The sequence below is a fragment of the Caretta caretta genome, chromosome 20 (genome assembly GCF_965140235.1).
Source record: "Caretta caretta isolate rCarCar2 chromosome 20, rCarCar1.hap1, whole genome shotgun sequence".
Lineage (NCBI taxonomy): Eukaryota > Metazoa > Chordata > Testudines > Cheloniidae > Caretta > Caretta caretta.
In genome coordinates, this window is record NC_134225.1 from 22283357 (window position 1) to 22308723 (window position 25367).

Here is a 25367-nt window from a genome sequence, read left to right on the forward strand (position 1 = left end):
GACAGACGCCACCCAGCAGACACAGGGAGGTTTTGTTATCATTTATTTGTGAAGTTAAAAACAAGCGGTAAAAAGTAAAAACTGAGCGTACAATTGTTTGTTTCAGTCTCCTCTTGAACAGACGAAATACATGACAGACCAGTCCCAATTGTGGGAAAATGGGAGGGGGAAAGGGGTTGTTTTATCTGAAACACCGACACCTTATTCGAGGAATGTTCCAACTCTAACTAAAAAGCAGAGTGATTTTTTTTTCTCCTTGTAAAGTTTTTTAATTTTTTTTTAAAAACAAAACGAAAAGAAAAAACATGTTACCCTGAAATCGACGTGTGTTTCAGGAGGGCTGAGTTCTTGCAGCAGTTTTAGTTCACTATCTTCTACAGCTGGCTCAACATGAAGGATTCAGATATTTTTATTTTTATTTTATTTTATTTTAAAGGACTTGAAGGAGGAGCAGCTGAGGTTCCGCTAAGAAACCCAGCAATCAGACCCAGCTCCCTTCCCCAACAGCGGCCATCTCTTTCCAAAAACAAAAAGGGTTTCACAGGTGGGAAGTTCACATTCAATTCACTGAGCCTGCAAGGATCGGGGAGAGAGACAGGAGTCAGTTACCCCTGACAGACACCGCTACGGACGGAAGAGTCCGAAAGCAACACAGGGCCGCCCTCTGCTGCAACAGCACTGGCAATGTGCTGCCAAGTTGGAGTGGAGCGAAAACTGGCCTCGGCTCCCAACTCCCCTGCACACTAGGAAATCCCACCACTGAAGCAGGGTGTTTGAAAAGGAAATTGGCAGGTCAAGTCTGGAAGAGAATCTAGGTTTCGGAAGCAGCAGCTTTGGTCAGTCCTGAAGATCAGATGAAAGTCTTGGCCTGGGGAAAGCATTTCTAAAGGGGGCTGCTTGAAATTCGGCATATTTAGGCAGCTAAGTAAGTGGCACGGAGCCCCTAGCAAGACCAAGTGAAGTCTCCAGGTGCTGCTGGAAAAAAAGTCACTTAGTCAGGTGCCTAAATGTAGCTGAAACCTGATTTTTAGGCTTCTGTTTCTGAAAAACGTGGCCCTAGAATGTAACCACTAAGCCTGGCCCACTGCAGGGTTGACAGCCCAAGAGCTGCAGCAGGACAGGCTAGAGGCTGGAGCGAATCTAGTTCCCTGGGTCAGCGAACAGCACCTTTCAGGTCAGCGCTGCCGAGCGTGCTCTCACCTTACGGAGGAGAAGCTGGTCAGAAATGTAGGAATCTGCACCCAGGTTCTCTTTGAAGGAGTTTCCCTGGTTTGAAGCTCGCTATATTCCAACAGCTCTACAGACCGATCCCCTTGAACTACCAGGGCTAACAAAGTGATCCCCCCACATCCCCAATGGATAAGACAACCCCTAACCCTACGAAGAAGTCCTAGCCCCTGAAAATGGACCTATGAGCCAGAGCTAAGAGCCCAGGGGAAAACTGGAGAATCTTTTACCAGTTCTGTCCATTTCCCTGAGCTCCCATCTCCTCCGACCACCCCCCAGGTGTCTATGCATCAACGTAAATCCACATTAACAGCGTGGGTCTGTGTTGCCACCTAGTGGCGGATCCATAGAAGAGGTTTACGAGTCTGCTACTGCCTCCAGCTAATGGACTGGGTCCTTTAGCTCAAGCAGTAGGAGCTCAGGCTTGTAGGTCGAGGTGTCCTGGGTTGAATCCCCGTCGACGACCGATGTGGGAGCCGGTGCACGAGCACAAAGATGCCGCTCAGGAAGCGCTTCCTGTGGGACCGAGGGTCTCGCCCAGGCAGGGGGAGCTACAGCTGGGGGTTGAAGGCAGGCAGCGGGGCACATGGCCGATCACTCACCTGCTGTCCCTGCTGTGTTGGTGGCGGCACTGGGCCCCCAGCCCCTGGTGTCTGTCCGTAGTAGGCAGCCTGCTGTCTGTAGTACTCTGCCCAGGCTGCGCTGTAGTCTGGCTGAGGTCCCGGTGGTGCCCCTGGTCCTCCACCAGTAGCCACTTGAGCTGCTACGATGGGGCAGGGGAGAGAAGAGGGGGGTGAGTCAGTGACTCCAGGGGCATTGGACTCCCTCCCCCAGGGCTCCCACCCCCACCCCCCAATATGTCTCCAATGGTCAGCAGACAGGAGCTGGACTTTCCTTGCTGATTCACACACACGCATGCACACGCTCCAGGCCTCGCTCACCTTGTTTCTTATAATATTCCTCCCAGGCTTTCGTGTAGTCCTGCTGTGGGGGTGCCCCAGGCTGCTGGGGCTGCTGGCCTGTGGGCAGAGACACATGCATCAGGGACCCCGGACAGGTGGGCGAGGGAATGAGCAGCTGGGGAGGGAGGAGGAGCCTGGCAGTATTACTGCCCCCTTTGCCCACTGGGTTTGAGACCAACACGAACTGGCTTTGCCAAGTGGCATTTCTGGTTGGAGTGAAGACTGGGGATGTTCACATGGATTCTGCAGGGCACACGGCTCACTTGCTGGGTCTGCCCCACGGGCCTACATCTCCTGAACTAGACAAGCTGCTGAACCCCTTTCTCCACCTGACCCTCAGTGACTTTCCCTCTCAGAACAGGTCTGACTGCTCAGTGCTGGGGAAATCAGCCCATGGCCTGTCACTAGAACAACCCTCTGCCCACATATGCGGCCAGGCCAGTCTGCTTCAGAGGCAGGTACCTCTTGCTCAGGGCTGGAGTTCAGTCTCAATGTTCAGCCTTTGCACTAGGGCCAGTTAATGTCAGTCCTGAGGTCACAAGGAGCTGGACCAAGACCCTCGATTCACTGCTGCCATCCAGCACAGCGCTCTTCACCTGGGGCTGTGTCTGCATTGGCTCTAAGCCACCCCACCCCGCTAGAGGCAGACCGAGTCCCCTGGGCCGCCCAGGGCATTACCTAGTTTTTTGTAATACTCCTCCCACGCTTTAGTGTAGTCGGACTGCCCGGCCGGGGGTGGCTGCGGCGGCTCTCCCTGAACCGGGGGCGCTGTGGGAGCTGGTGGCTGCCCGGGCACGGGGCCAGGTGGCTGCTGGTAGTAGTGCGAGTAGTACGCTGCCCAGGCTGCGTTGGGATCTGCTGCCGCTGCTGCTTTGCCTGGAAAGGAGACACATGAGAACAGACACCAGCTCCTGCCCCGCCCACCGGCTCCGCGGGGGGTGGCTCTAGGTACTTACTTGGGTCATGAGGAGCCGGAGGCTGCCACTGCGGGTAGGTGTTCCCCCAGCCTTGGGGTGGGTATGGGTGGGGGGGAGGAGCCCCAGGGCTGAAAGAGGAGAGCAAGAGACACTGATGAGGAGGGAGCAGAACCCGGCTGGGACATGCTGACTGGGAGGGTGGGCATGTCCCTGCACATCTCCCCAAAGCATGGTTCTCAGATCCCTGCTGCAGCACCAGTGGGGACAGGCAGCCCACCAGAGCCAAATGGGCAGACAGAGGCTTTACTGTGCTCCCTTCGGTTTGTGTTTGTACAGGGCCTGGCACTATGGGCTCCAGGGTAGTGACCGGGCTCCTCTGTGCCACCCCAGTATAAAGTACCAACTGCACAGCACTCAGGGCGGATAGGAAGAGGCCAGCTGACTCTGAAGATCTGGTGGGGTTAATCCACCTATTTTACAGGCTACTTCTTAGCATCCACCTCCATCAAAGAGCAAGCTCAAGACTAATCTTCCCTGGTGCAGAATAACTCCCTGCAGCCCTGCTTCTGGTCCATCAAGATCCAGAACCGGGTCTCTGCAGTCTTATCCATTCTCCCATCTTCCCCGAGGAGGGGAGGATTTGGCCAGGAGCTTCCCCAGCAGAACTTAGGGCTGTTTTTTTTCTTGCTCCTAGACTGGAAGGATGGTCCAAAGTTTGGGCACTAGACATTATAGGGGATTCCCTAGACACTAGGGGAGCAGCCCCTGCCTCCAAAACTAGGCCACCAGATGCCCCTGGATTCATTGCTCATTCCACCCCCTTAAAGACCCAGCATCATCCACAAACACCTTTTTGCAGCATGTCATGCACTCCCTCCCCTGTCCCCAAAAGAGGCAGGAGATTCCAATACTCACTGAGGGGGAGCTCCTGGTGGCCCTGGATTGAAAGGTCCTGGGTTGAAAGGGCCCATTGGGCCAGCAGGGCCCGGGGGCCCTCCAGGCCCAGGCCCAGGTCCAACTGGGCAGAGGGGGCCCTGGAGAGAGGAAATAATCCGTAAGTGCTGAGAGCCACGATGCCCCAGGTCAGCCTCCAGTGCTCTGCTGCCCCCTCGCTGTGGGGGTAGGTGGAAGCTGGGGGCACTCCCTGCACCCACCTCGATCTTCTCCTCGATGAGCTGCTTGGCGTGGTCGATCTGCTGCGGGGAGCCTCGGATGATGAACAGTTTGAAGTTGGGGTCTCCGTTGGGAGGCAGCTGCCGGGAGATCTCGACGAACGCCCCCGTCTGCTGGTTTATGGCTTTGACGTTCTCCCCGCCTGGAAGAGAGGGTGGAGCTGTGAGCTCTGGCTCTGCTGGAGCGGTGGCGATGCTGGGAACCGCTGTATGAAGAGCCGATGGCAAAGGGCACTCACCTCTGCCAATAACCAGCCCACACTTGTGAGTAGGGATAGAGAAGGTCATTTCTCCTCCAGGAGGCCCCCAGTTACCCTGCCCTCGGCCACGACCTCTGCCTCCAGGGGGCATTCCTGGGCCAGGGGGGCCCGGCGGGCCACTCTGCAAGACAACAGCAGAAACAGCTTCAGGGATGGGTCACTGGCAGCCAGCTGCAGTGCGGAACATCTTGGCACCTCGCGCCGGCAGGGGGGAAATCAGTCTTGGGATTCAGGTGCTTTGTGCTTTAAAAGCGACCCGCTGAGGGAGGAAAAAGTGGGCGTGTGCCAGGTCACAAGCCCCAGAGAGCACAAAGAGCAATCACTTGGGGGCAGGCTGCGAGCATGTACTGAAAGCCAAGACAACCTCACTCCCTCTCCCTTCCAGGTCAGGTATTCTCAGTCGGCCTCTCACACACACACATTCTATAAGGTTCTCACTGATACCGTGTTTTTTTTTTTGTTTTTTGTTTTTTTACCACACACACTCAGAGAGTCAGTTTAGAGGGTGGTCATGAAAATCTGACCTCTAGGTAGGGGCCACTATCCGGGAAGGGTTCAGAAATGCCCCGTCAGAAAGTATTTTTCTGCGTTACTTAGGTTCTAAAATTCAGGTCCAGTCTGCTGGGAGGCTGGGAACAGAGCTAGCGTTAATGACGACCCAAGAACAAAAGCTACTTGTTAAGAGGGACAGATTTTTAGGAGTGGGCTAACCATTTTTGTAAAGCTTTTTCTATCATTTGCCCTGGTACCGTTAAAGTGGCACCACCCCCTACTGTGGGCAGTTCTCCAGATACTGCTATTCCCTTATGGGAAAGGGACCAAGCCATACTGGAATAAGGCACAGATAAGAGGAGACAGTGTGGTCTAGTGGAGAGTGCACTGGCCAGGGACTCGGGAGTTCTGGATTCTCTCCCAGCTCTGCCCTGCTGGGTGACCTTGGGCAAGTCCTCCTTGTGCCTCACTTTTCCTATCTGTATAATGGGGATAATATCGACCTCCTTTTTGATCTACTGATAAGAACTAAAGATTATCCTAACAGCATCCACCTTATGGGCTGCACTGGGGTAACTATTTCAGTAAGAAATAATCACACCTGAAATAGTTAAAATCAGTATAAAGCCTACAGACCACGCCTTGGCCCCCCTCTACACTTATAATTTAGATCAACCTAGCTATGCAGACCTAACCCTCAGCACAGGAGCAGCTAGGTCAACAGAAAATTCTTCATTTGACCCAGCTCCTGCTCTCCGATTACCTACAGGGACAGAAACCTTTCCACTGTAGGAAGCGTCCACACTAAGATGCTTCAGCTGTGACACTGTAGCTCCCCTAGCATGGACATGCCCTGAGTCACCACTTAAATGTTTGTTAACACCTAATTAACATTTTGATTAAAAAGAAACCCTAATTTGCAACACTCAGCTTTTCAATTAAGGTGTTAAGAGCTTGCAACAAACAGAGCTTCTATCTCCCACTGGTCTGCCAAAGCCAGGGAAGATCACAGTCCTGATTTTTTTTTTTTTTAAACTTAAAAATAAGTAGGAAGAAATCTGACTTTTCAGGCTCCCTTATACATCATGCAGCAGAAAAGAAGTGGTATAGGTTCTATTTTTAGGACTCCTTTGTTGGTTAAAGAAACATCTGGACAGCCAGACTGGATCAGACCTGAGGCCAGTCTAGCCCAGTATTCCAGCAGATGCCACCCCTGAGGTTTTGGAAGAAGGTGTAAAAACCCTGCAGGAGCAGAGTAACCTGTCCCATGGTAGGTCTCATTCTGATCTACCAGGTCGCTCTGAGACCCAGGTCTTCCTGACTCACTCTATTCACCAGCTAATAAGGATGAATTTTCTGCTAAGGAACATGCACTGGGCGGGGAGTCGGCCCCTCCTAGGGCAGTAGGCTGGAGCGGGGCACCCCAGTGTTACCTACCCGAAGGCTCTGCAGGAGGTCATTTATAATCCGGGCAGCATGCTCGCACCTGTCTGGGGGCCCCATAATATGGGCGATCTTCTCAGGACCCGTCCCATCATCTGAAACAAGCACAGGAGCCAGCTCAACAAGCGAGGTACCCATTGCCATGCCCGACTCAAGACAAGCGCCAGGCCCCAGAACACTTCGCATTAGCAGCGGACAAGGTTTACCATTGTGTTTGCAGCAGTAAAAGGAAGTAGTAGCGTTCCCTTGTACCTATCCTCAGCCGTGGCACTTGGACCATGGTGAAGAGGGCTGTATAGATGGGGTACAAGTACCAGGAGCCAACCTCCTGGCTTAAGTCTATCTGGACAGCATAGACTATGCTAAAATGCGCTTCCTCTGCCTTACAAGCTTGCACGGTACCTGTTTTGTTAACATAGGATCAGCAGGTGGAAGAGCAGGTCACACATCCAATCAGCCTGAAGAAGCAGATTGCTACAGTGGTACGTTTAAGCTATGTGGGGAAATTAACCTCTTGGAAGCTGGAGTGAAATCTGCTCTATGCTTAAATGTTCTCTCCATTAAAGAGTGCCCAGAGCACAGAACTTCCCAGCCAGGGCCAACCACTGGTTCCCCAAGCCAGGTTATCCACCTCTGGAAGTGGCGGATACCTGTTGCTTCAGAAGGAGGCCACCATCCCATCCCACTTTGCATAATGCACTGGGCTATTTGCACTCATGTACGGAGGGAAGACTATTCCTTCCTGATCCCTTAACCCACAAGGCATGAGATTGGATAGGCAATTCTTGGGATTTTTTCCAAGGAAAAAAAAACAAACAATCTGTCTTATTGGTTTACAGGAAAAATACCCTCCCCCACCCCCAAAAAAAGTTAGTGTGGTGCGGCTATGAATGAGGAACTTTGAAGTGATCACTGAATGATGCGAGTTACAATATCAATGCCCCAGGGAACGTGTGTGCAGAAGAGCCCAGGCTGAGTCTCTGGTCGAGGAGAATCTTGATGCTTAGCCATGCAGGAGATGGGTTTGGAGGGATTCTCTGGTGAAGGGGAAGGGGAGAGCTATTTAGGCTTCTGACCTTGCTTGAACTGTATCCGAACTCCAGCATCATTTTGTATTTTCTTAATCATCTCTCCGCTACGGCCAATAACCACACCGACAGAATGCCTGGGCACAGGGACCTGAGGAAGGGTCAAGAGCAAAATTAACTGGAGAACAGGAAACACGGCTAAGACCTAGGAAGTAATTTCCTAGGACACTAGGCCTAAGGTGTTTTTTTTGGTGACTGCTGCCCCCTACTGTCAGACTACATAACATTCTCCTTTGACAGAACCAGCAGCAGGCAGACTGTTCAGCAAGGAAAGATTGTGCCCCAAACTAATGCGCTAAATCGGTCTTACATCTATTCCTCCACCAATCCTGGAACCGTATTCATTTCGGTCACCAAAGCCTCCCTGGTCACGTTCTCGCAGGATGTCCATCACCATCTCACATGCTTGCTGCAAACAAGAAACAGCAACATGAGCCCAGGGAACCAGTGACTCCCATGCTGCAGGCCTGGCTCCCAGAGTAAGCAGGACTGAGGCTTGCATGGACCACTGGGCACCCAGCCAAGAATTCCTTCTTTAAATACATGGGGACCATTAGCTAGGTTAAGTGACTTTAATCCCAGGGGCCCCCCACACAAAGGATCCCAGTGGTCCAGAAAAGCCACAGTAAAAAGTCACAACTGCTACCAAGTGACTGGGAACAATGCAGCTCAAGGGAAGATCCAAGAGTGACACGCACATCCCCAGCCATGTTTCACAGTTCAGGCATACACAGCTCTGTTCTCAAGTCTCCTGGCCAAGGCTGGGCAGTTCCTAAATTCGCCCCAGTGGCAGGTACGATAAGACCACTGTAGTAGAGCGCCTGGTTCACACTTGTCCAGCACTTTCATAGAGGATCTCAGTGATCTATATATAGCAGAACATCCACTGCAGCTGTGTGTCAGGTATATTCAACCTCCTTTTACCGAGGTACAAGCAGACAGAGGTCAAACTGCCCAAGGATACACAGTGTTTATGATACCACCACTGGCAGATTCCCTAGCTGCTTAATTTAATCATTTCAATACATGTTTATACCTGTACCGTGCCCACCATCTGAAGAGCTCAGAAGTTTACATCAAATTCACTTCCACACCCTATTTAAGTGTAATTTTGGGGAAATAGGGAACAAACGACATGTCCACGTTCTCGCAAGATGTCCAGCACCATCTCACATGCTTGTCCAAGGTGTCACAGCAAGTGAGAGGCGGAGCTAGGACTAGAAGCCAAGCCTCCAGACTCCTAGCCTGGTGCTTTAACCACAAGCCCATCCTTCCTCTCAGGTGGACGCTATTCAGTATTCACTTCCTGTCCTAAACAAAGTTGTGCTGTCGGACTGAGCGGTTTCACAAGGGGAGGCGTGTACGTGAAGCAATTCTGAATGTGTAAAGTGTTCTGGAGAGATCAAAGTGACTCAGTAGGACGGGGTCCCAACACGGTGCCCACGGGCACCATGGAGCCCACTGGGGCATTTTTGTGCAGTCGCAGGACACCCCGCCGCTGAAAGGCTGCTGAGAAGCGTTGCTGTTTCTCGGCGGCAATTCTTCCCACTACTGCTTCTCGGCAGCAGCATTGCGGTGGCGGGGTGTCCGGCACCCGCCACAGTCTTCTGTGAATAGCAATATGCTATTCCCACAAGAAAGGTTGGGGACCACTGCATTAGAACACTTATAAGGTTTGAGCCAAAGTAGTTAGCTTCAGAATGGCCCTAAGGCAGGTAACCACTGACAAGGAAAGCAGTGGTTCTCAACCAGGGGTACATGTATCCTGTGGGGTACATCAACTCATCTAGAGATTTGCCTTGTTTTACAACAGGCGACATAAAAAGCACTAGCCCAGTCAGTACAAACGAACATTTCATCCAGACAATGACTTGTGTATACTGCTCTATAGACTATCCACTGAAATGAAAGTACAATATTTATATTCCAATTGATGTCATAATTATATAGTACCATGAGAAAGTAACCAACTTTTCAATAATAGCAGGCTGTGACACTTGCCATTTTTGTCTGGTTTTGTAAGCAAGTGGTTAAGCAAGGTGAAACTTGGGGTATGCAAGACAAATCAGCCTCCTGAAAGGGGTACAATAGTCAAAGGTTGAGAGCCACTGCAATAAAGGGACCACAAAACGGGAACCACTTTATACCATCCACAACAAGCCCTCTCCACAGGCAAATAGGGCAACAGTGCAGTCAACCTCCTGCCCTCGCTCTCCACACAGACAGCTACATACACAAACACTCTCACTAGGGCAAGTCAGCCTGACCTACCTGTACTTTGTAGGGGTCTCCAATTATCCGAAGGGGCTTGTCTACATTGGTGTTTTGGGAACCGTCTTGAATTAAAATCATTTTCACTCCAGCTCGCTCCTGCATTGGGGTGAAAGGAGACTGGAAGTCAGCCAGAGGTTGAGCAAGCCTGGAGAGTTCCAGCCATCAAGGTTCTATAGCATAAACCTGCCATAACTTACGCTGACTGGAGCTCTGATAGGGGGAAGTAGAAGGGACCAGACTTCCCCACTAACATCAGGACCTTCACCATGGTCTCTAGAGAGACTCACCCAAGAATTCAGCTTGTGTCGTGAACCATAGTTCCAATACAGACACGGCAGTTGGCAGTAGAAACCAGACCTGGAACCATCACTGCCAAGGGCACAAGCCCCTACCTGTAGATTTTGGGATCTCCAGGGTTTTAGGTTTCCATTGAGTCACACTCCTAGTCTTTCCAGTGATGAAGCTTTCTGAACATGTGCCGACTTAGGCAGGATTCCCTGCGCCCTGACTGATGCCCGGGTGACTCAGTGTCCCTCTGTTCCTGCTGCACTTTTCCAGAGATGCCAGGGAGGCAGCTAAGCAAAACTGCCTTGGGGCTTATCTAGACTAGGGAAGTCTGCACAGGGTTGCTCCAGGGGAGGGGCTTGCACAAGTGACTTATCCTGGTAAGTTAGATGGGTGCCAACCCCAGCTTATATTGGTGGAGCGACACCAACATAACCCGTTGCATAGACAGGGCCTTAGGGGCATTATATGGACTTTGCCAAGCCCCCTGAGGAAAAGATGGCCATGCACCCCACCTGAGCTAACAGGGCACAGCTGGACACACCACATTAGCGAGTGACCCAGAATTTCAGAAGGAATCAGAGTGGGCCCAGGGCACAAGCCTTTCACTGCTCAAGATGAAGAGGCCACCAAAGGCACCATGCTAGAGCGGGCTGAGCCGCAAGGCAGGTAGAGCTAATGAGACAGGAAAGAGGAGGAAATTGCTAAGTGATGGGAAAAGGGGCAGCTCTGGTGCACTGCCCCCTGCTCTAACCACAGGCAGTTCTCAGTCCACCTGCCCCACAGGCTGGGTGGCTCCCAGCCCTTACCTGTAACTGTTTAATGGTCTCTCCCCCTTTGCCGATCACCAGCCCTGCCTTCCCAGCCGGGATCATGATTTCCTGCACTGTGCCATTCTGCCCGTTGGCATTGTCATGGAACTGGCCAGGCGGCCCCCCACGACCCCGCGACACGATATCATCCAGCATCATTTTTGCCTTCCTGTAAGGGGAAAGAAAACCAGCAATGGTGGTGAGCAGTGGGGGGGGGAGCGGGGGAGGGAACTGACACCCAGCCACCATTCATACACCCCAGACTAATGCCGCAATACACAGGACAGGCCCTTGGCACTGCAGTGGCCCATCCAGCCCCCTTCCAGGATGACCCTCTCTCCGGGAGCTCCCATCCCACCATGCCAAGTCTCAAGATTTGGACAGCCCAGATAACCCGTACAGCGTGTTTCTGCCTAGCCCTGCATGTTCCAGAGGGGGGTTGTTCAGTCAAGGACAGTGAGACCTTGCCAAGAAGGCAGGCCCAGTTGCCACGCTGCCCAGGGCTGACATTTGCTACACGCTAACCCCATGATTACAAACCAAAGTGGACATTGCTGTTCTGTCATCAAGAGCCCTGAGCAGTAAGGTCAGGAGATTCCTACTGCTGCACCTATACCTGGGCATTTTGGTTCTACAGCCTATAGCCAAACCCTTTCACAACCGCCCAGCTCAAGACAAGAGGCTACGGTCCCTTCTAATGATGGGGCAGGAGACCCTATGCTTGCAAATCGCCCACTCAGAATTCTGCTCTTTGGAAAGGGGAGGGGAAGGGTTATGAATTTTCTTCAGGGTCTCTCTTCCCACTAACTTTATACAGCTCTTGTCCTCCCTGAAGACTGCGAAAGTTCCCAAGAAGAAAACCACCAAACAGCAGCAGAACCTCCAGGACAGCACAGCAGAAGGCAGGTGACAGGGAGAACCTTTGGCAGTGGTTTGATAGTGAGGGAGGAGAGGCAGCAAACACAAAGCAAGTTCTGAAGATTTGAGCTTAAAGTTCAGCAACAAGGCCCTGCCTGACAGACAGCTGATTACAATATGTACCAGGACCCATGGCTGAATAAAGGGTGTACTCACTGGACAGATTCTGGGGATCCAGTCAGAGAGACGCTCCGCTCTGGTAATCCGCCACTGTCTGTAGGAGAAGACCGTTTTAAATGATATGCTCCTAGGGCACTTTGCTTATGCTTTCTCTCCCTACAAACTAAGGCAGAATGGTGCTATGAAGGAGCTGGAATAACGGCAGAGATCTGAAGGGGGAAATGCTCTGTGGTGGCTGAGTTCACACTGTGCCACGTGGCTCGTAATTCCATTATGCCTGCTGGTGCTGATGGCCTTTGCCATTTTATATCAGTGACCCCTGGTATTTATAAGGCATCACTACAGTAGCTAGGCACTACTCTATAGATGAGTGAACTCACTGCGTCCCAGGAAAGACATGGCCAGAGCGGTCTAACACACTATTAAACCACACTCCCGGGGAACACATTAGAATATTTCTGGGGAATACTCGATGCCAGGGGCATTCTTTGCTTCAGAGATTTAAGGCCAGAAAGGACCACTATGATCATTTAGTCTGACCTGCATAGAACTCCACCCAGGAATTGCCACGGAGCCCAACAATATACTAGCAACAGAGGACTGAGAATCGACCACATCCATTGCTTAAAGGGGTAATTATGTTCACTGCTATAAATTTACACCTCAAATGAAGGGGCCCAGGAAGACAAGTCTAGCTGGGCATTGATGAGCACTCTGCAGAGTTCTTGCACCGTGAAGGATTCCCAAGAAGCACCAGTCCATACCTGGTGATATCTGTACTTTGCAGCCCGAGTCTTGCTGGATTTTGTTGATCTGTTCACCTCCTCTGCCTATAACTGGAAAAAAAAGGAAAGGAGAAGAACTGCTAAGGAACACTGGCTTACTACAGGGAAAGGAAATGTCACTAGCAGACAGGTCTCAAAGCAAAATGCTTCACATGATTCAGTTATAGACTATTAATCTGCAACCACTTTAAAAAGAAAACAATCCAATATCCATCTATCTCCATGCAGAAGATAGAAGCCTTACATTCTACTGGAGGAATAGTAAAAATAATGTTCAAATATAATGTAGTGGGAGGGTCCCTCCCCCCCCACACTGCAGGTTGTAGGATGATCTTCGCTCTCACAGCTACTAACATATGGCACTTTTCAGCCATGAATCTCAAAGCACTCTACAAAGGCGAGTGGGTTTCATTATCCCCTTTCTAGAGAAGGGGAAACTGAAGCAGCAGCGAACAGAACCCAGGGCTTGAGTCCAGTGCCCCATGTGAGTCTATGGGGGTCAGAAGGGGGAAGAGAAGCAACAGATTCAAATATTAAATCTAGTTAAACAAGACTCTCAGAAGGGCCTTGTTCACCACAGGGCCTGGGCAGCCTAAAGGAATCAGTAGCCTCTGAAGGAGAGTTTGGGGCACCCAAACTCAGTCAACTCCTCCTCTAGCCTCAAAAAGCTCAGAAAACCAAGCCAACTGAAACCGCATCTTGCAAACCAACTGTTTCCTGGGCTCAGATCTTGTATGCAATGGAGCCCAGTTTTCTCCTGCTTAGCATCACGCTGAAGCCAGTGTTACAGCCACCATTCCTTCTGGCAAAGGTCTAGATTGGACTCCCTTCAGAGCCAGTCACTGCTTCTCAGATCAGCGAGACAAGACTGAAAGTCCCCTCTTCCCTGGGAGAGGAACACTGAGCCCTTCACAACACTCCTGTGAATCCATGCCACTGCCCACAGATCACAATCTCAGTGCACAATGGAAGTGCCAACAACCACAGTGACAACACACCCGGCTAGGAAGTTCCCCTCGGTATCTAATCCCTACCATTTAAAGCAGGGAGTCCGAGCCCGTGCAACCAATAAAACAAAATGCTCCACCCTGCATCTTTCCTGGCTGGCACAAGTGCCACACCAGAGTTGCCAGAGTGTTAGCATAAGACTCAAATGCTAGTCAGATCTCGGATAGCTGTAACCCAACAGCGAAGGGGATCAGAGCAAAGAACAACTGAGTTTTTCTGCAAAAAGCTCAGCAACTGGCCCTGAGAAGCCAGGAAGGTATTTGCGAGTAAAAGTAACAGTGAAAGCCTTTCACTAAAGCAACAGCAAGGCTGCTCCCTCCCTGTCTAATACTCACTGAGTCCCACCATGCCATCAGGTACTCTGTACTCTTCAGTCACTGTAGACCTGCAAAGGGAAACGGTCAGCGGCTTAAAGTGAGGAGTGGGAGGGTAACAAAATAGGAACCGATAGTCACCTGCATCGATCAGAAACAAAAGAAAAGGACTTTCCTTCTCCTGGGAGGACAGACCGATTGGAAGGTGACAGAGCTATTGGCACCAGGCTAGGGGATGCGGGTGTGTCAGGGTTATGCATGGCAAACTAGCTACATGTCCTGGAGTCCACTGTATCAGCATTTGCACACAGTGCTCTGGTTTTTACAGAAGCCAAAGCTATGAAACCTAAAGCAAAGGCTGCACAAGAGCTAGAAATACCACGCTGGTGGCCAAGAAGCACGTCCCTCACTACCAACACGGCACACTCATGCCAGGAGCGACCAGTCTCCCCAATGGCATGTCACACGACTCCAAGTGCAAGCCTCACATCTGAGCAAAGCAGCTTGTTAAGTTTTGGGGCATCACAATGTTGCCCCTCCTGCAGACATCTGAAGTACAAGAGACGTGTCGCTAATCTGGTTCTGAATGTTCGGTTCAAACTCACAAGCCTCATGACTTTGGGGTGGGGGAGAAGGGTGACGGTGGAGTTTACCTGGGAGGAGGATGGATCGGTCCAAGTTGAGCTGACATTGCTGAAAAGGAAAACCATGAGAGGTTTTGGGTTATGAATTCACATACCAGAATGCAGAACAATGCCACAAAGCCAACAACAAATCAGTCACTATCCAGGCAGACTATGGAAGATAAAAATCCCAGCAGGTTAAAAACAGGTTCCTGCACATTTCTAACCCAAATCTTCCCCCTTCCCTCATCTTTCACCCAATCCATTATTATTTTCTCAGCCTCAACATGAAATGCCCACTCCAGGTGAGCAACAGCTATCAGAGGGTTTTATATGTGGTTAACAGCACCTCCCCAGGCACCGGCTATAATCCCTTTTAATGTATGTTGTACTTACAATCACCTTGAGCAGCCAGTTTCTTGCTCTCTGGCTGGTCTGTTTAAAAGAGAAGGGAGTAGATTAGATGCAAGCCAACCTCTTTCCAGTACTTACAGGTGGCCTCCTTTCTCCACATGCTGACATGTGACATAGGAGACCAACTCTCGAAGTATGATGGTCTAGATGTGAGCTATGTACATCTTCATTAAGGAAACCATTAGAACATTTAAACAATGGAAACTTATCCAAATAAAAATTAATATTCTAAATCCAAGCGCCTATGACAACAACTAGCATTTATGTAGTACTTTCCATCCTGTGCTTAGACAATACCCAGGAATCTTTCACCCATGCTGAAAGGCCCTGGCACTTCTACAGGTGTTGGAATCAGAGATGGCAATGGATTGGGCAGAGAGGGTACTGAACTAGAAGTGCAGAGACATGGGGGGTTACTCCCAGCTTGGCCAGTGGCTGTGTGAGAGCTTGAGCAAGTCATTTCTCATCTGTGTATGTCAGCTGTGTTAGTTGTACAATAGGGATATACTGAAAAGCTCCCCCCCACCCCGCCCCCCAGCTACAGATGAAAAGCACTAGGTAAGTCATAAGTATCACCAAGGCCCAGCACTCATCACATAATGGTGCTGTTCAAATATAGACAACGAACACCCTGCAGTACCTCCGTCTTCCAGTTGCCTCTTCTGACCCCCAAACCCAAAGTCTGGAGTGTTGTTGTTCACCGTGGTAGCTGCATCACCCCCAATTTTAGCCGCTATCTGAAAAGAAAGCAGTTGGCATTGTACAGTTACTACCAAAGGGAAAATCCTTCCAGAAATTAGCAACAATGGGGAAGTAAAAGCAACTGGATTAGCAAAAACAAAATTCTCAAGCCCTAGGACCTTCAGTCCATTAAATATACCACACAATAACTGCAATGCCATTTAAAAAGTCCTAGGCTAGGCTACACAGTTCAGATGACATTAAACAACCACGCTTAAGCTAAGCAAGGGCTAGCATGTTATTACAGCACTAAAAAATATACTCTAACTTAGGTCTATATAAAGAGAGTTAATGACATAGTATTTGCATGTAGCAAACACTATTAAAGCTGAAAAATTGCAGCTACTTAACGCATGTGCTTAAACTTCCTGAAAAACATTTTCTGGGGCTGAAAGATTTGTACTTTATTTCAGCCAAAATGCGACTTATGCAAAAAACCTTACTTAAAAACACATTATAAATGTCCCTTCCTATGTTTGTTCACTGATGTAACTCAAAAGTGGCAGTACCTTCGATCTTTATACCTACCAGACACAACTCTCAGCCAAGAGACCTGTACCACATTAACGCCAAATAATTTGAGAGCGTGGAAGCAGAATGTGCAGCAGCAAATTTCACTAGCTAAGAGTCCACTTTTGAACGCCAGTTGAGAGACTTTGTCCCATTCCTACCTCTCAGGTAGGATGTGTGGTCACAACAGTGTTTCTTGTATGTAGAACTGTTAGCTCACGCTCATTTCAAATTCTCACACTCCAGCTAGCTCTCTGGAAGCATCAGTATACACTCGTGTCTCTTAGGTGTGCGCATGCATTAATTTTGTATTTACATGAGTGTACACAACTCAGACAGATTTCCCTCTTTCATTAAACTTAGGAAATTAAATGCAAAAAAATTGTTAATACAACATTAAGGTTGCAAATTTTAATTAAGAAGTCAAGCATTGCAATAGTTAGTGTTTTTATGAGAATCTGAATTTGTGCACACAGGACAAATGTGTAACTTGAGTATATTCATTAATAATTGGAACCGACAAATATTCATTATTTCAATTACTGATTAGATTAATGTGTACAGTTAAGATCCAATAGGACAGAAGTAAGACTATCAGATGACATTTTGTATTTCCCATTTAAATTCACAACCTTAACCCTGCATTAACATCGGTTTTCAACTGATTTTTAGAAGTAGCTCCCTTGTTTATTTACCTGCTGCAACTCAAGTTTAGGATTCTGCTCAACAGGAGCTGACACCACCACAGGCACCTGAAGACAGTAGAGGACATGGTGATGTGCTCAGCTGTTGCAGGACAGAGAAAATCCCGTGCTTGGGTATTGGCAGATAAGTCATTTTTATAGTGTTCATAAAAGGTGCAAGACTGACAGCACTGAAGGTCAAAGTTCTCTACCTAGCCAAATCAAGTACAGCCAGGCAGTCCAACAGCAAGGCGAGATTCCCTGCAATGCCCGCAGCAATGTGTGTCACCCACGACGACTAGTAATTATTGTTAAGTGCTGACAGTGAGCTTGCTGCTGTACAATTCACAAAAGGCTATCCCTGCCCGGAAGAACTGCAATTCTCAAGTGACCTGGAGGGACTCCTCTTTGGGGCAGAGGACAGCTCAGTTTCCATGGCCCATTCAATCCTTTGCCCCTTTGGTGAGGAAGCCAACTGAACTCTGGTGATGTGTGTTGTGGAGACCTGTTCACTGAGAAGCGGACTGAAGCTTAGTCATTACCAGAAAAGGTTTGCTGGGATAACTACAAGATACCGATCCTGGCAAACAGAGCCCTGCAGTGGGACTGGAATCCTGTGGTTCCGCAGGACCTGTTGCCCTAATAGTGGGAACAGGTAAAATGTACTTTGTTGCAGATGCAATTGGGTGGGCAAACAAAATAAAATAAAAATACCCCAGACTGCAGTAATTTGTGGGAAAACTGTAAATGGTTAAAGATTTGTTTTATTCTTTTAATGATAAAAATGGTCTGAATTCTGTTTTTTCAGAGAGAAAAACTGATGGGATTGTTTTGAGGTTTTGGTTTTAGTGGCATGGGGGGAATCTGTTTCTCTTGTAGGATCTAAGGTTTTTGTGGGTGGGAGCGGGATAAAATGCAAGAAACAATGCAGGAGCAGATATTGCAGTGCAGGACTGGAGCAGGATTAAAAACAAAAAAAAGAGTCCCACGCAGGGCTCTCCTTGCAAACTCTTCTAGTGGCAATGCAGATTAAGAGTGTTTGTGCTGGGTCAGTTTACACAGTTCCCCAAAGGACAGACGCTATTCTGGAAAAGTATTTCTTTGCTGACATAACCGGGTTTACACTAGGCTTTTGTCCATATAAAAGTGTCATTAAAAAAATCACACCTTAAATTGACATTATTATTGACAAAAGTTAACTCCCCAGCCCAGCCACACCATTCAATGGTGAGCACTTTTGGTAGCTATCAAGCTGGACTGGATTCCAATCAGTGACACAGAAGTGAAAAGCTTTGTACACCCCATTATTAGGCCACTAAACCATCCCACCCATCCCTTCATTTTATTAAAAACAAACTTATCCCTGATTTAAGGTTGCATATTTGTTTCACTTTGGGATCCTTCACTTTTTAACGAAGTGAGCTTTGCCCCTTGATCCCCTAAAAACAAAAAAATAATCTTCTCATTTTAAAAGTCAAATTTCAAATTGGGGCAGCTACAAAGCATTCAAGAGGTTAAAAATTTAGAAATACATTTCCCAAACTTAAGTTGTCAGTTTTATACTGAAGCATCCATCTGACATACAGATGCATTAATATTCCAAGATTTTAGCACTGCAGAAAAATTTACCTAAAAGTTTGGAAGAAAATTAGCATAAAACATCACCAAACCACCAGCATCTCAGTACTTCCTTGCAGTGAGAAGACTAGTGCAGAATTTCCCTGCATGTTAGCAGAGCCCACATTTCAGCGCTATGTCCAACCACCAGTGCCCACGAGTCATAGCAGGATACAGACATTTTCAACGTAGAGAAATTCCTTCTGCAAATGCAATTGTTCATCTGAATTGTGACTGACTTGTCAGTATTTACGCTGCTTCCTCTGTAGTCTGAGGAAATGAAGCCATGAGTTGCAGTGGCTTGCCTAGCTGATAAAGATGCTAATCTGCTCCACAATTTCAGTGGGAAGCATCACCCTCATCTCCCAAATGTTGGGTATCTATTTTTTGTAGACTGTGTGTTGGAGACAAGCTTGTTTGAACAGTTGGGTTAGCAGCCCATGGCTCTGCGGTTTTATAGCATTCTGCTAGTCTTGCAAAGTCAGAAAAATAAGGGACACCTGCAGAAGTTGGGATGTATGGGGACATCAAGCCCTACCGCCCATTAAGTTAGATAAACCACCAACCACCTGAGGACAAGGTTAACACTGCCAACCTTCTTCTTTTGGGACAGTCATATTGCAACAAGAACGGAAAGAACCCCAGAATTAAGGAGGGTCATCCCAAACATGTCCCTATTTAATGTGGGACTAGGGATGAGGCCCCAATGGGTGCTGCAGGCAGAAATAGGGGAGGGCTGAGCAGAGCTCTCTGCTGGCCATATGTGAGGGAACAGACCCAGGAGCCTGGCCAACCCCCTCTTCCACATGCATGAAGCAAGAAGTGAGACCCAGGCTAAGAATAAGCTGAATATGGACCATTAAATCCTGAAGCTGAATGCAGATGAACAACTCTGACCTTCCCCCTCCCCAAACTGGTGATAGAAGGGAGTGTCCTACCGCCGTGGGGGAACAGGAGTAGGCCACCTTGGGGGATCCCTTCACCTTCCTGCCCCCCTTCACTCAGCCTATCCTCTCCTCCAGCTCTCTCCAACCCTTTACCTCCCCTTCCACTCTTAAGAGCCCAGCCCCTCTGTTCCCAACACCTACCGCATACAGTCCCTAATTCCTCTTCTCCCCACATCCTGCTCTCCATCCCATTACCCCCAGCCCTGTTACCAACCCACCCCGCCTCCCTCCTCCCACAGCTTATACCCATCCCCCACACTCCAGGCCCCTCCCCCAGGCCCCCTCTCCTCTGCTCCCAGCCCCCACAACCCATACCCCTTCCCTCCCATCCTACCTCCCCCACTCCCATACCCCCTCCTCCGCCCCAGGCCCATTCTAGCCCCCCTCCCCCCATAACCTATACCCCTTTCTCCGCCCCTCCTAGTCCCTCCCCTCTGCTCCCAGCCCCCATAACCCGTCCCTCCCCCACCCCCATAACCCGGACCCCATACCTGTCCCTGCCCCCACCCCCCGTTCCCAGCCCCCAGCCCCCCCCGCCCCGCCCCCCCATTCTACCCCCCCTCCCCTCTGCTCCCAGCCCTCGCGGCCCATCCCCTTTCCTCCGCCCCCCCTTCACTTTCCTCCGCCCATCCCCTCTAACCCTCATAGCTCCGGCCCCCCCCACCTCGCGCCTCAGGCCCAAGCCCCCCCCGGCTCCCGGCCCGGCCCCGCCGCCCCCTCACCTGTCGGGCCCGCTGCACGGCGTCGGCGAAGGCGTCCTTGCGGATCCCCCCGGGCGGCCCCCCCGCTCCGCCCGGGCCGGGCCCCCCCGCGCCTCCCGCGCCCGCTCCTCCCGGCGGCGGCCCCCCAGCTCCGGCTCCGCCGGCTCCCCCACCGGGGGGCCCTCCGGAGGGCGGGGGCCCGGCCGGGCTATAGTCCGACATGGCGGCGGCTGAGGCCGGCGAGAGACGCTGAGGAGGCGGCGGCGGCGGCGAGGGCTCAACGCGGGAACCAGGCCGAGCTCTCCACACACCCCCGCAAAGCACGGTGGGATCGGGGGGCGGGGACTCCGCCGATATCCCCGCCCCCCGCGAGGCTCGAAGGCCAGTCACACACGCGGAGCGCTCTGAGTGACAACGATATACAACCAATCCCGATAAGGAAGGAGCCGGCTTACCTGACTGGCCTATTAAAGGGATAGGAGGCGGGTGTTAAAACTGAGTGTCAGAGGACTCATCCAATCGCACCGGCAAAGATCCCTGAATTTGCTTTATTATTGGAGAACAAGTAGGCGAGTGTCTGTATTGATTGACACGGGATTAAGCCAGTCAGAGATGAAATGTTGCTCGTTTTTGGACTTCCATTGGAGAAGATTAAGGATGGGCTGATATTATAATTGATTGACATTTTTATGGACCAATCAAAGATGGCAAGTGCCCAGGACAGGCCTATCCGGCCCACCTATTGAATGATGAAAAGGCAGGAGCGAATTTAATTGACAGGTATTTGAGCCATTCACAGGGAAGGGATTCCACACGCTACTTCTTTATTGGAAGGTGCAATGCATGGGCGGTTCTTATTAGTGAGTGACAGGTATGCAAACCAATCAGAAATGTAGAGTGCCCAAGAGCTCTCCTTATTGGTGCATGGATGGGTGGGTCTAATATTGATTGACAGGCAGCTAAGCCAATAAAAAGTAATATATCCCATCTACCTCCCTATTGGAGGATGAGCCAATACGACTTTGAAGGGAAAGAAGTGGAGAGTGATTGAAGCTCTGGCCAGATTGACAGCTACATCGGCCAATCACATTGGAAGTGAGCTGGGCTTCACCAGTGTATATTGCCCAGGCGGGGTGACAGCTTAGAGAGCGCTTTACCCATAATCCTTTGGGCGCGTGGTTTCTCTTGTGCATGTCCCATGTGGCCTCGCTCTCGCCGGTGCGCTCTGGGACATTAGCCAGCCCCTGGCCTTTGCCTCAGTGCGGCCTTTCCGGCCTGTGACCTCTGACCCGGCTCGAAAGATGTGACCTTTGCCCCCTACCTGAGCCTGTGACCTCTGACCCGGCTCGAAAGGTGTGACCTTTGCCCCCTACCTGAGCCTGTGACCTCTGACCCGTCTCTAAAGGTGTGACCTTTGCCCCCTACCTGAGCCTGTGACCTCTGACCCGGTTCTAAAGGTGTGACCTTTGCCCCCTACCTGAGCCTGTGACCTCTGACCCAAACACGAGGCCGGGACCTTTGCTCCCCATCTCAAAGGCAGAGATTTCCGGCTCCTTCCCCGCAGCTCCCACCCCTGCCCCGGTGGTGGTCGTCCCCCGGAGGCTCGGAGCTCTGCCCTGTGGTTGTTGGGTCCCCCCCCAGTTACAGAATCACAGTACTGGAAGGTTTCAGAGGAGCAGCCGCGTTAGTCTGTATCTGCAGAAAGAACAGGAGGACTTGTGGCACCTTAGAGACTAACCAATTTATTTGAGCAGAAGCTTTCGGGAGCTACAGCTCACTTCGTTGGATTCATCGGGCTGAGGGACGTGCTGGCTGCCACTTCCCTCAGCCCCCATTGGCTCGGAGCGGCGAACCGCAGCCAGTGGGAGCCGCGATCACCTGAACCTGCGGACACGGCAGGTAAACAAACCGGCCTGGCCCGCCAGGGGCTTTCCCTGCACAAGCCACGGAACAAGTTTGGGAACCACTGATCTAGACCATCCCTGACAGGGGTTTGTCCAACCTGCTCTTAAAAATCCCCTGTGATGGAGATTCCACAACCTCCTGGGCAACTTATTCCAGTGCTTCACCACCCTCACAGGAAGTTTTTCCTAATGTCCAACCTAGACCTCCCTTGCTGCAATTTAAGCCCATCGCTTCTTGTCCTAGCGTCGGAGGTTAGGAAGAACAAATTTTCTCCCTCCTCCTTGTAACAACCTTTTATGTACTTGAAAACTGTTCTCATGTCCCCTCTCAGTCTTCTCTTGTCTTCTCTTCTCCACACTAAACAAACCCAATGTTTTCAATCTTCCCTCATAGGTCCAAACTTCATAGATTTTCCAGACTTTTAATCATTTTTGTTGCTCTTCTCTGGATTTTCTCCAATTTGTCCACATCTTTCCTAAAATGTGGTACCCAGAACTGGACACAATACTCCAGTTGAGGCCTAATCAGCGCAGAGTACAGCGGAAGAATTACTTCTTATGTCTTGCTTACAACACTCCGGCTAATACATCCCAGAATGATGTTTGCTTTTTTTGTAACAGCGTTACACTGTTGACTCATATTTAGCTTGTGATCCACTATGACCCCTGTGATGGTCAGGTGGCGAATGGACGTCACAACCCATCTCGTGGCGAATTTAAGTTATTCTAGAGGAGGGGCTGGCATGGGGGTATAAAACCACAACTGATTTTCATAAAGGGGGTGATATACGCGGGTGCCTAAGGGAGGAAGTCGTCTAGTTCCTGATGCAGAAGCTGCCCTTGCTCATTCAGTTGTGTGACATAGGGTCCAGGTGCAGGTCGGGGGACATACTGGACTCACCAAACCCAACCGGGGGATTGTACCAACAATGGGCCTAAGGCAGTGCTCTGCAGAGCTGTAATTGGGGCTCCGTTACCTGAAAAATACACGGTATCCCAATCGTCCTCTGGGACGGGGTCCACAGCGGGTGCAGAGATAATTGCTAGTTTGGTTCTGTTAGGGCTCCAACCAAAGGCGATGTACATTTACAGGTAATATGCCACAGCCAAAGCGTAAAAGAGGAATAATAATCCGAATAAGGTGACAGTAACGGTAACACCACCCAAAAATCCCTACCACCAAAGGAAACCTCCCCAGAGAAAGCTTGGGTCCCAGTTGTCCCCTGTAGCCTCTGTTTGGGACTCTACGTCAAATGACTCTGAACAGTCAATAACCAGAGAGCTTTTAATAGCAGGCTTTATTTTCATTTCTCAGTTTCAGTTTCCTAACACGTTGCACTTCCTTGCGCAAGGTGAAAACACCGGCTAGTTCCCTACAGGCGTCCCTATACTCAAGCAAGCAAGTTAATACATTACCAGTCCGTTGCGCTGAGCCTCTTCCGAGGTGGAACAAGTCAGCACGACCTTTTACCTTCTTCCCAGGTCTGCAATATCGGTGGAAGCACACTTTGTGCTGAACCTGGTATCCTTATATACCCTTTTACTTGTTTTGGTCTGTGCCTTTTGCCCATCTCTGACTGGCCCAGCGTGTAGACTGTGTTAAGCGCTTGCATCTATTATAAGCATTTTTGCTGCTAACGTCTTTTTGCTGCTTGCAAACTTTATATTGCTTGTTACATTTTGTTCTTGTTAATTTGTTCGTCACCGTACATAAAACGCACCGCTCCCGCAGGACTTCCTCTTTGCAAGCTGGCATCTTTGCCTTGCTGTTTGCATCAGCTCGTCCCTTTAACTTGCTGTTTCTGCCTTCTGTCTTTGCTGTGTCCTGGGGTCATCTGAGGGCTTCTGGCGGAATCCTTACAACCCCCAGGTCTCTTTAGGCAGGACTCCTTCCGAGGCAGTCATTTCCCATTTTGCCCTTATTGAATTTGATCCTATTTACCTCAGACCATTTCTCCAGTTTGTCCAGATCATTTTGAATTTTAATCCTATCCTCCAAAGCACTTGCAACCCCTCCCAGGTTGGTATCGTCTGCAAACTTTATAAGTGGACTCTCTATGCTATTATTTAAACCATTGATGAAGACATTGAACAGAATCAGACCCAGAACTGATCCCTGTGGGACCCCACTCGTTATGCCCTTCCAGCTTGATTGTGAACCACTGTTAACTACTTTCTGGGAACGATTTTCCAACCAGTTATGCACCCACCTTATAGTAGCTCCATCTAGGTTGATTTTCCCTAGTTTGTTTATGAGAAGGACATGTGAGACAGTACCAAAAGCCTTACTAAAGTCAAGATATACCACATCTACCGCTTCCCCCCTATCCACAAGGCTTGTTACCCTGTCAAAGAAAGCTATCAGGTTGGTTTGACACGATTTGTTCTTGACCAATCCATACTGACTGTTATTCATCACCTTATTATCTTCCAGGTGTTTGCAAATTGATTGCTTAATTATTTGCTCCATTATCTTTCCGGGTACAGAAGTTAAGCTGACTGGTTTGTAATTCCCTGGATTGTCCTTATGTCCCTTTTTATAGATGGGCACTATATTTGCCCTTTTCCAGTCTTCTGGAATGTCTCCCGTCTTCCATGACTTTTCAAAGACAATTGCTAATGACTCAGATATCTCCTCAGTCAGCTCCTTGAGTAGTCTCGGATACATTTCATCAGGCCTTGGTGATTCGAAGACATCTAACTTGTCTAAGTAATTTTTGACTTGTTCTTTCCCTATTTTAGACTCTGATCCTACCTCATTTTCACTGGCATTCACTATGTTAGATGTCCAATCCACACCAACCTTCTTGGTGAAAACCGAAACAAAGAAGTCATGAAGCACCTCTGCCATTTCCACATTTTCTGTTATTGTCTTTCCCCCATCATTGAGTAATGGGCCTGCTCTGTCCTTGGTCTTCCTCTTGCTTCTAATGTATTTGTAGAATGTTTTCTTGTTTCCTTTTATGTCCCTAGCTAGTTTGATCTCATTTTGTGCCTTGGCTTTTCTAATTTTGTCCCTACGTACTTGTGTTATTTGTTTATATTCATCCTTTGTCATTTGACTGAGTTTCCACTTTTTGCAGGACTCTTTTTTGAGTTTCAGATCATTGAAGATCTCCTGGGTAAGCCAGGGTGGTCTCCTGCCATATT

The 25367-nt window shown here is 49.7% G+C and overlaps 1 protein-coding gene across 3 annotated transcripts; it reads right to left on the reverse strand.

The window, feature by feature from the left end:
- Nucleotides 1-26: 26 nt before the first annotated feature.
- Nucleotides 27-20642, reverse strand: KHSRP (KH-type splicing regulatory protein). Of its 3 annotated transcripts, XM_048831778.2 has the most exons (21): nucleotides 20335-20641; nucleotides 17061-17117; nucleotides 15755-15851; nucleotides 15097-15135; nucleotides 14731-14770; nucleotides 14099-14148; nucleotides 12735-12806; nucleotides 12007-12064; nucleotides 10930-11101; nucleotides 9833-9931; nucleotides 7872-7970; nucleotides 7550-7652; nucleotides 6468-6568; nucleotides 4518-4659; nucleotides 4261-4421; nucleotides 4022-4140; nucleotides 3146-3234; nucleotides 2868-3065; nucleotides 2169-2246; nucleotides 1830-1990; nucleotides 27-573 (listed from the first exon to the last, which is right to left on the reverse strand). In XM_048831778.2, the coding sequence occupies exons 1-21, from the start codon at nucleotides 20533-20535 to the stop codon at nucleotides 565-567; spliced, it is 2145 nt and encodes a 714-aa protein (XP_048687735.1). In that variant the 5' UTR covers nucleotides 20536-20641; the 3' UTR covers nucleotides 27-564. The 3 variants fall into 3 exon arrangements, with proteins under 3 accessions (XP_048687735.1, XP_048687734.1, XP_048687736.1); XM_048831777.2 differs by having other exon boundaries at nucleotides 27-1990; nucleotides 20335-20642; XM_048831779.2 differs by lacking the exon at nucleotides 17061-17117 and having other exon boundaries at nucleotides 27-1990.
- Between the last annotated feature and the right edge of the window lie 4725 nt (nucleotides 20643-25367).

Bases quoted from the DNA above. Each gene is read 5' to 3' on its own strand.
- KHSRP (XM_048831777.2), bottom strand. From the start codon at position 20,535: ATGTCGGACTATAGCCCGGCCGGGCCCCCGCCCTCCGGAGGGCCCCCC. The intron at 14,149-14,730 runs GTAAACTCCACC...TTCCCTTTGCAG, and splicing joins CCGATCCATCCTCCTCCCAG to GTCTACAGTGACTGAAGAGT. The intron at 4,422-4,517 runs GTGAGTGCCCTT...CCTCTCTTCCAG, and splicing joins TGGGCTGGTTATTGGCAGAG to GCGGGGAGAACGTCAAAGCC.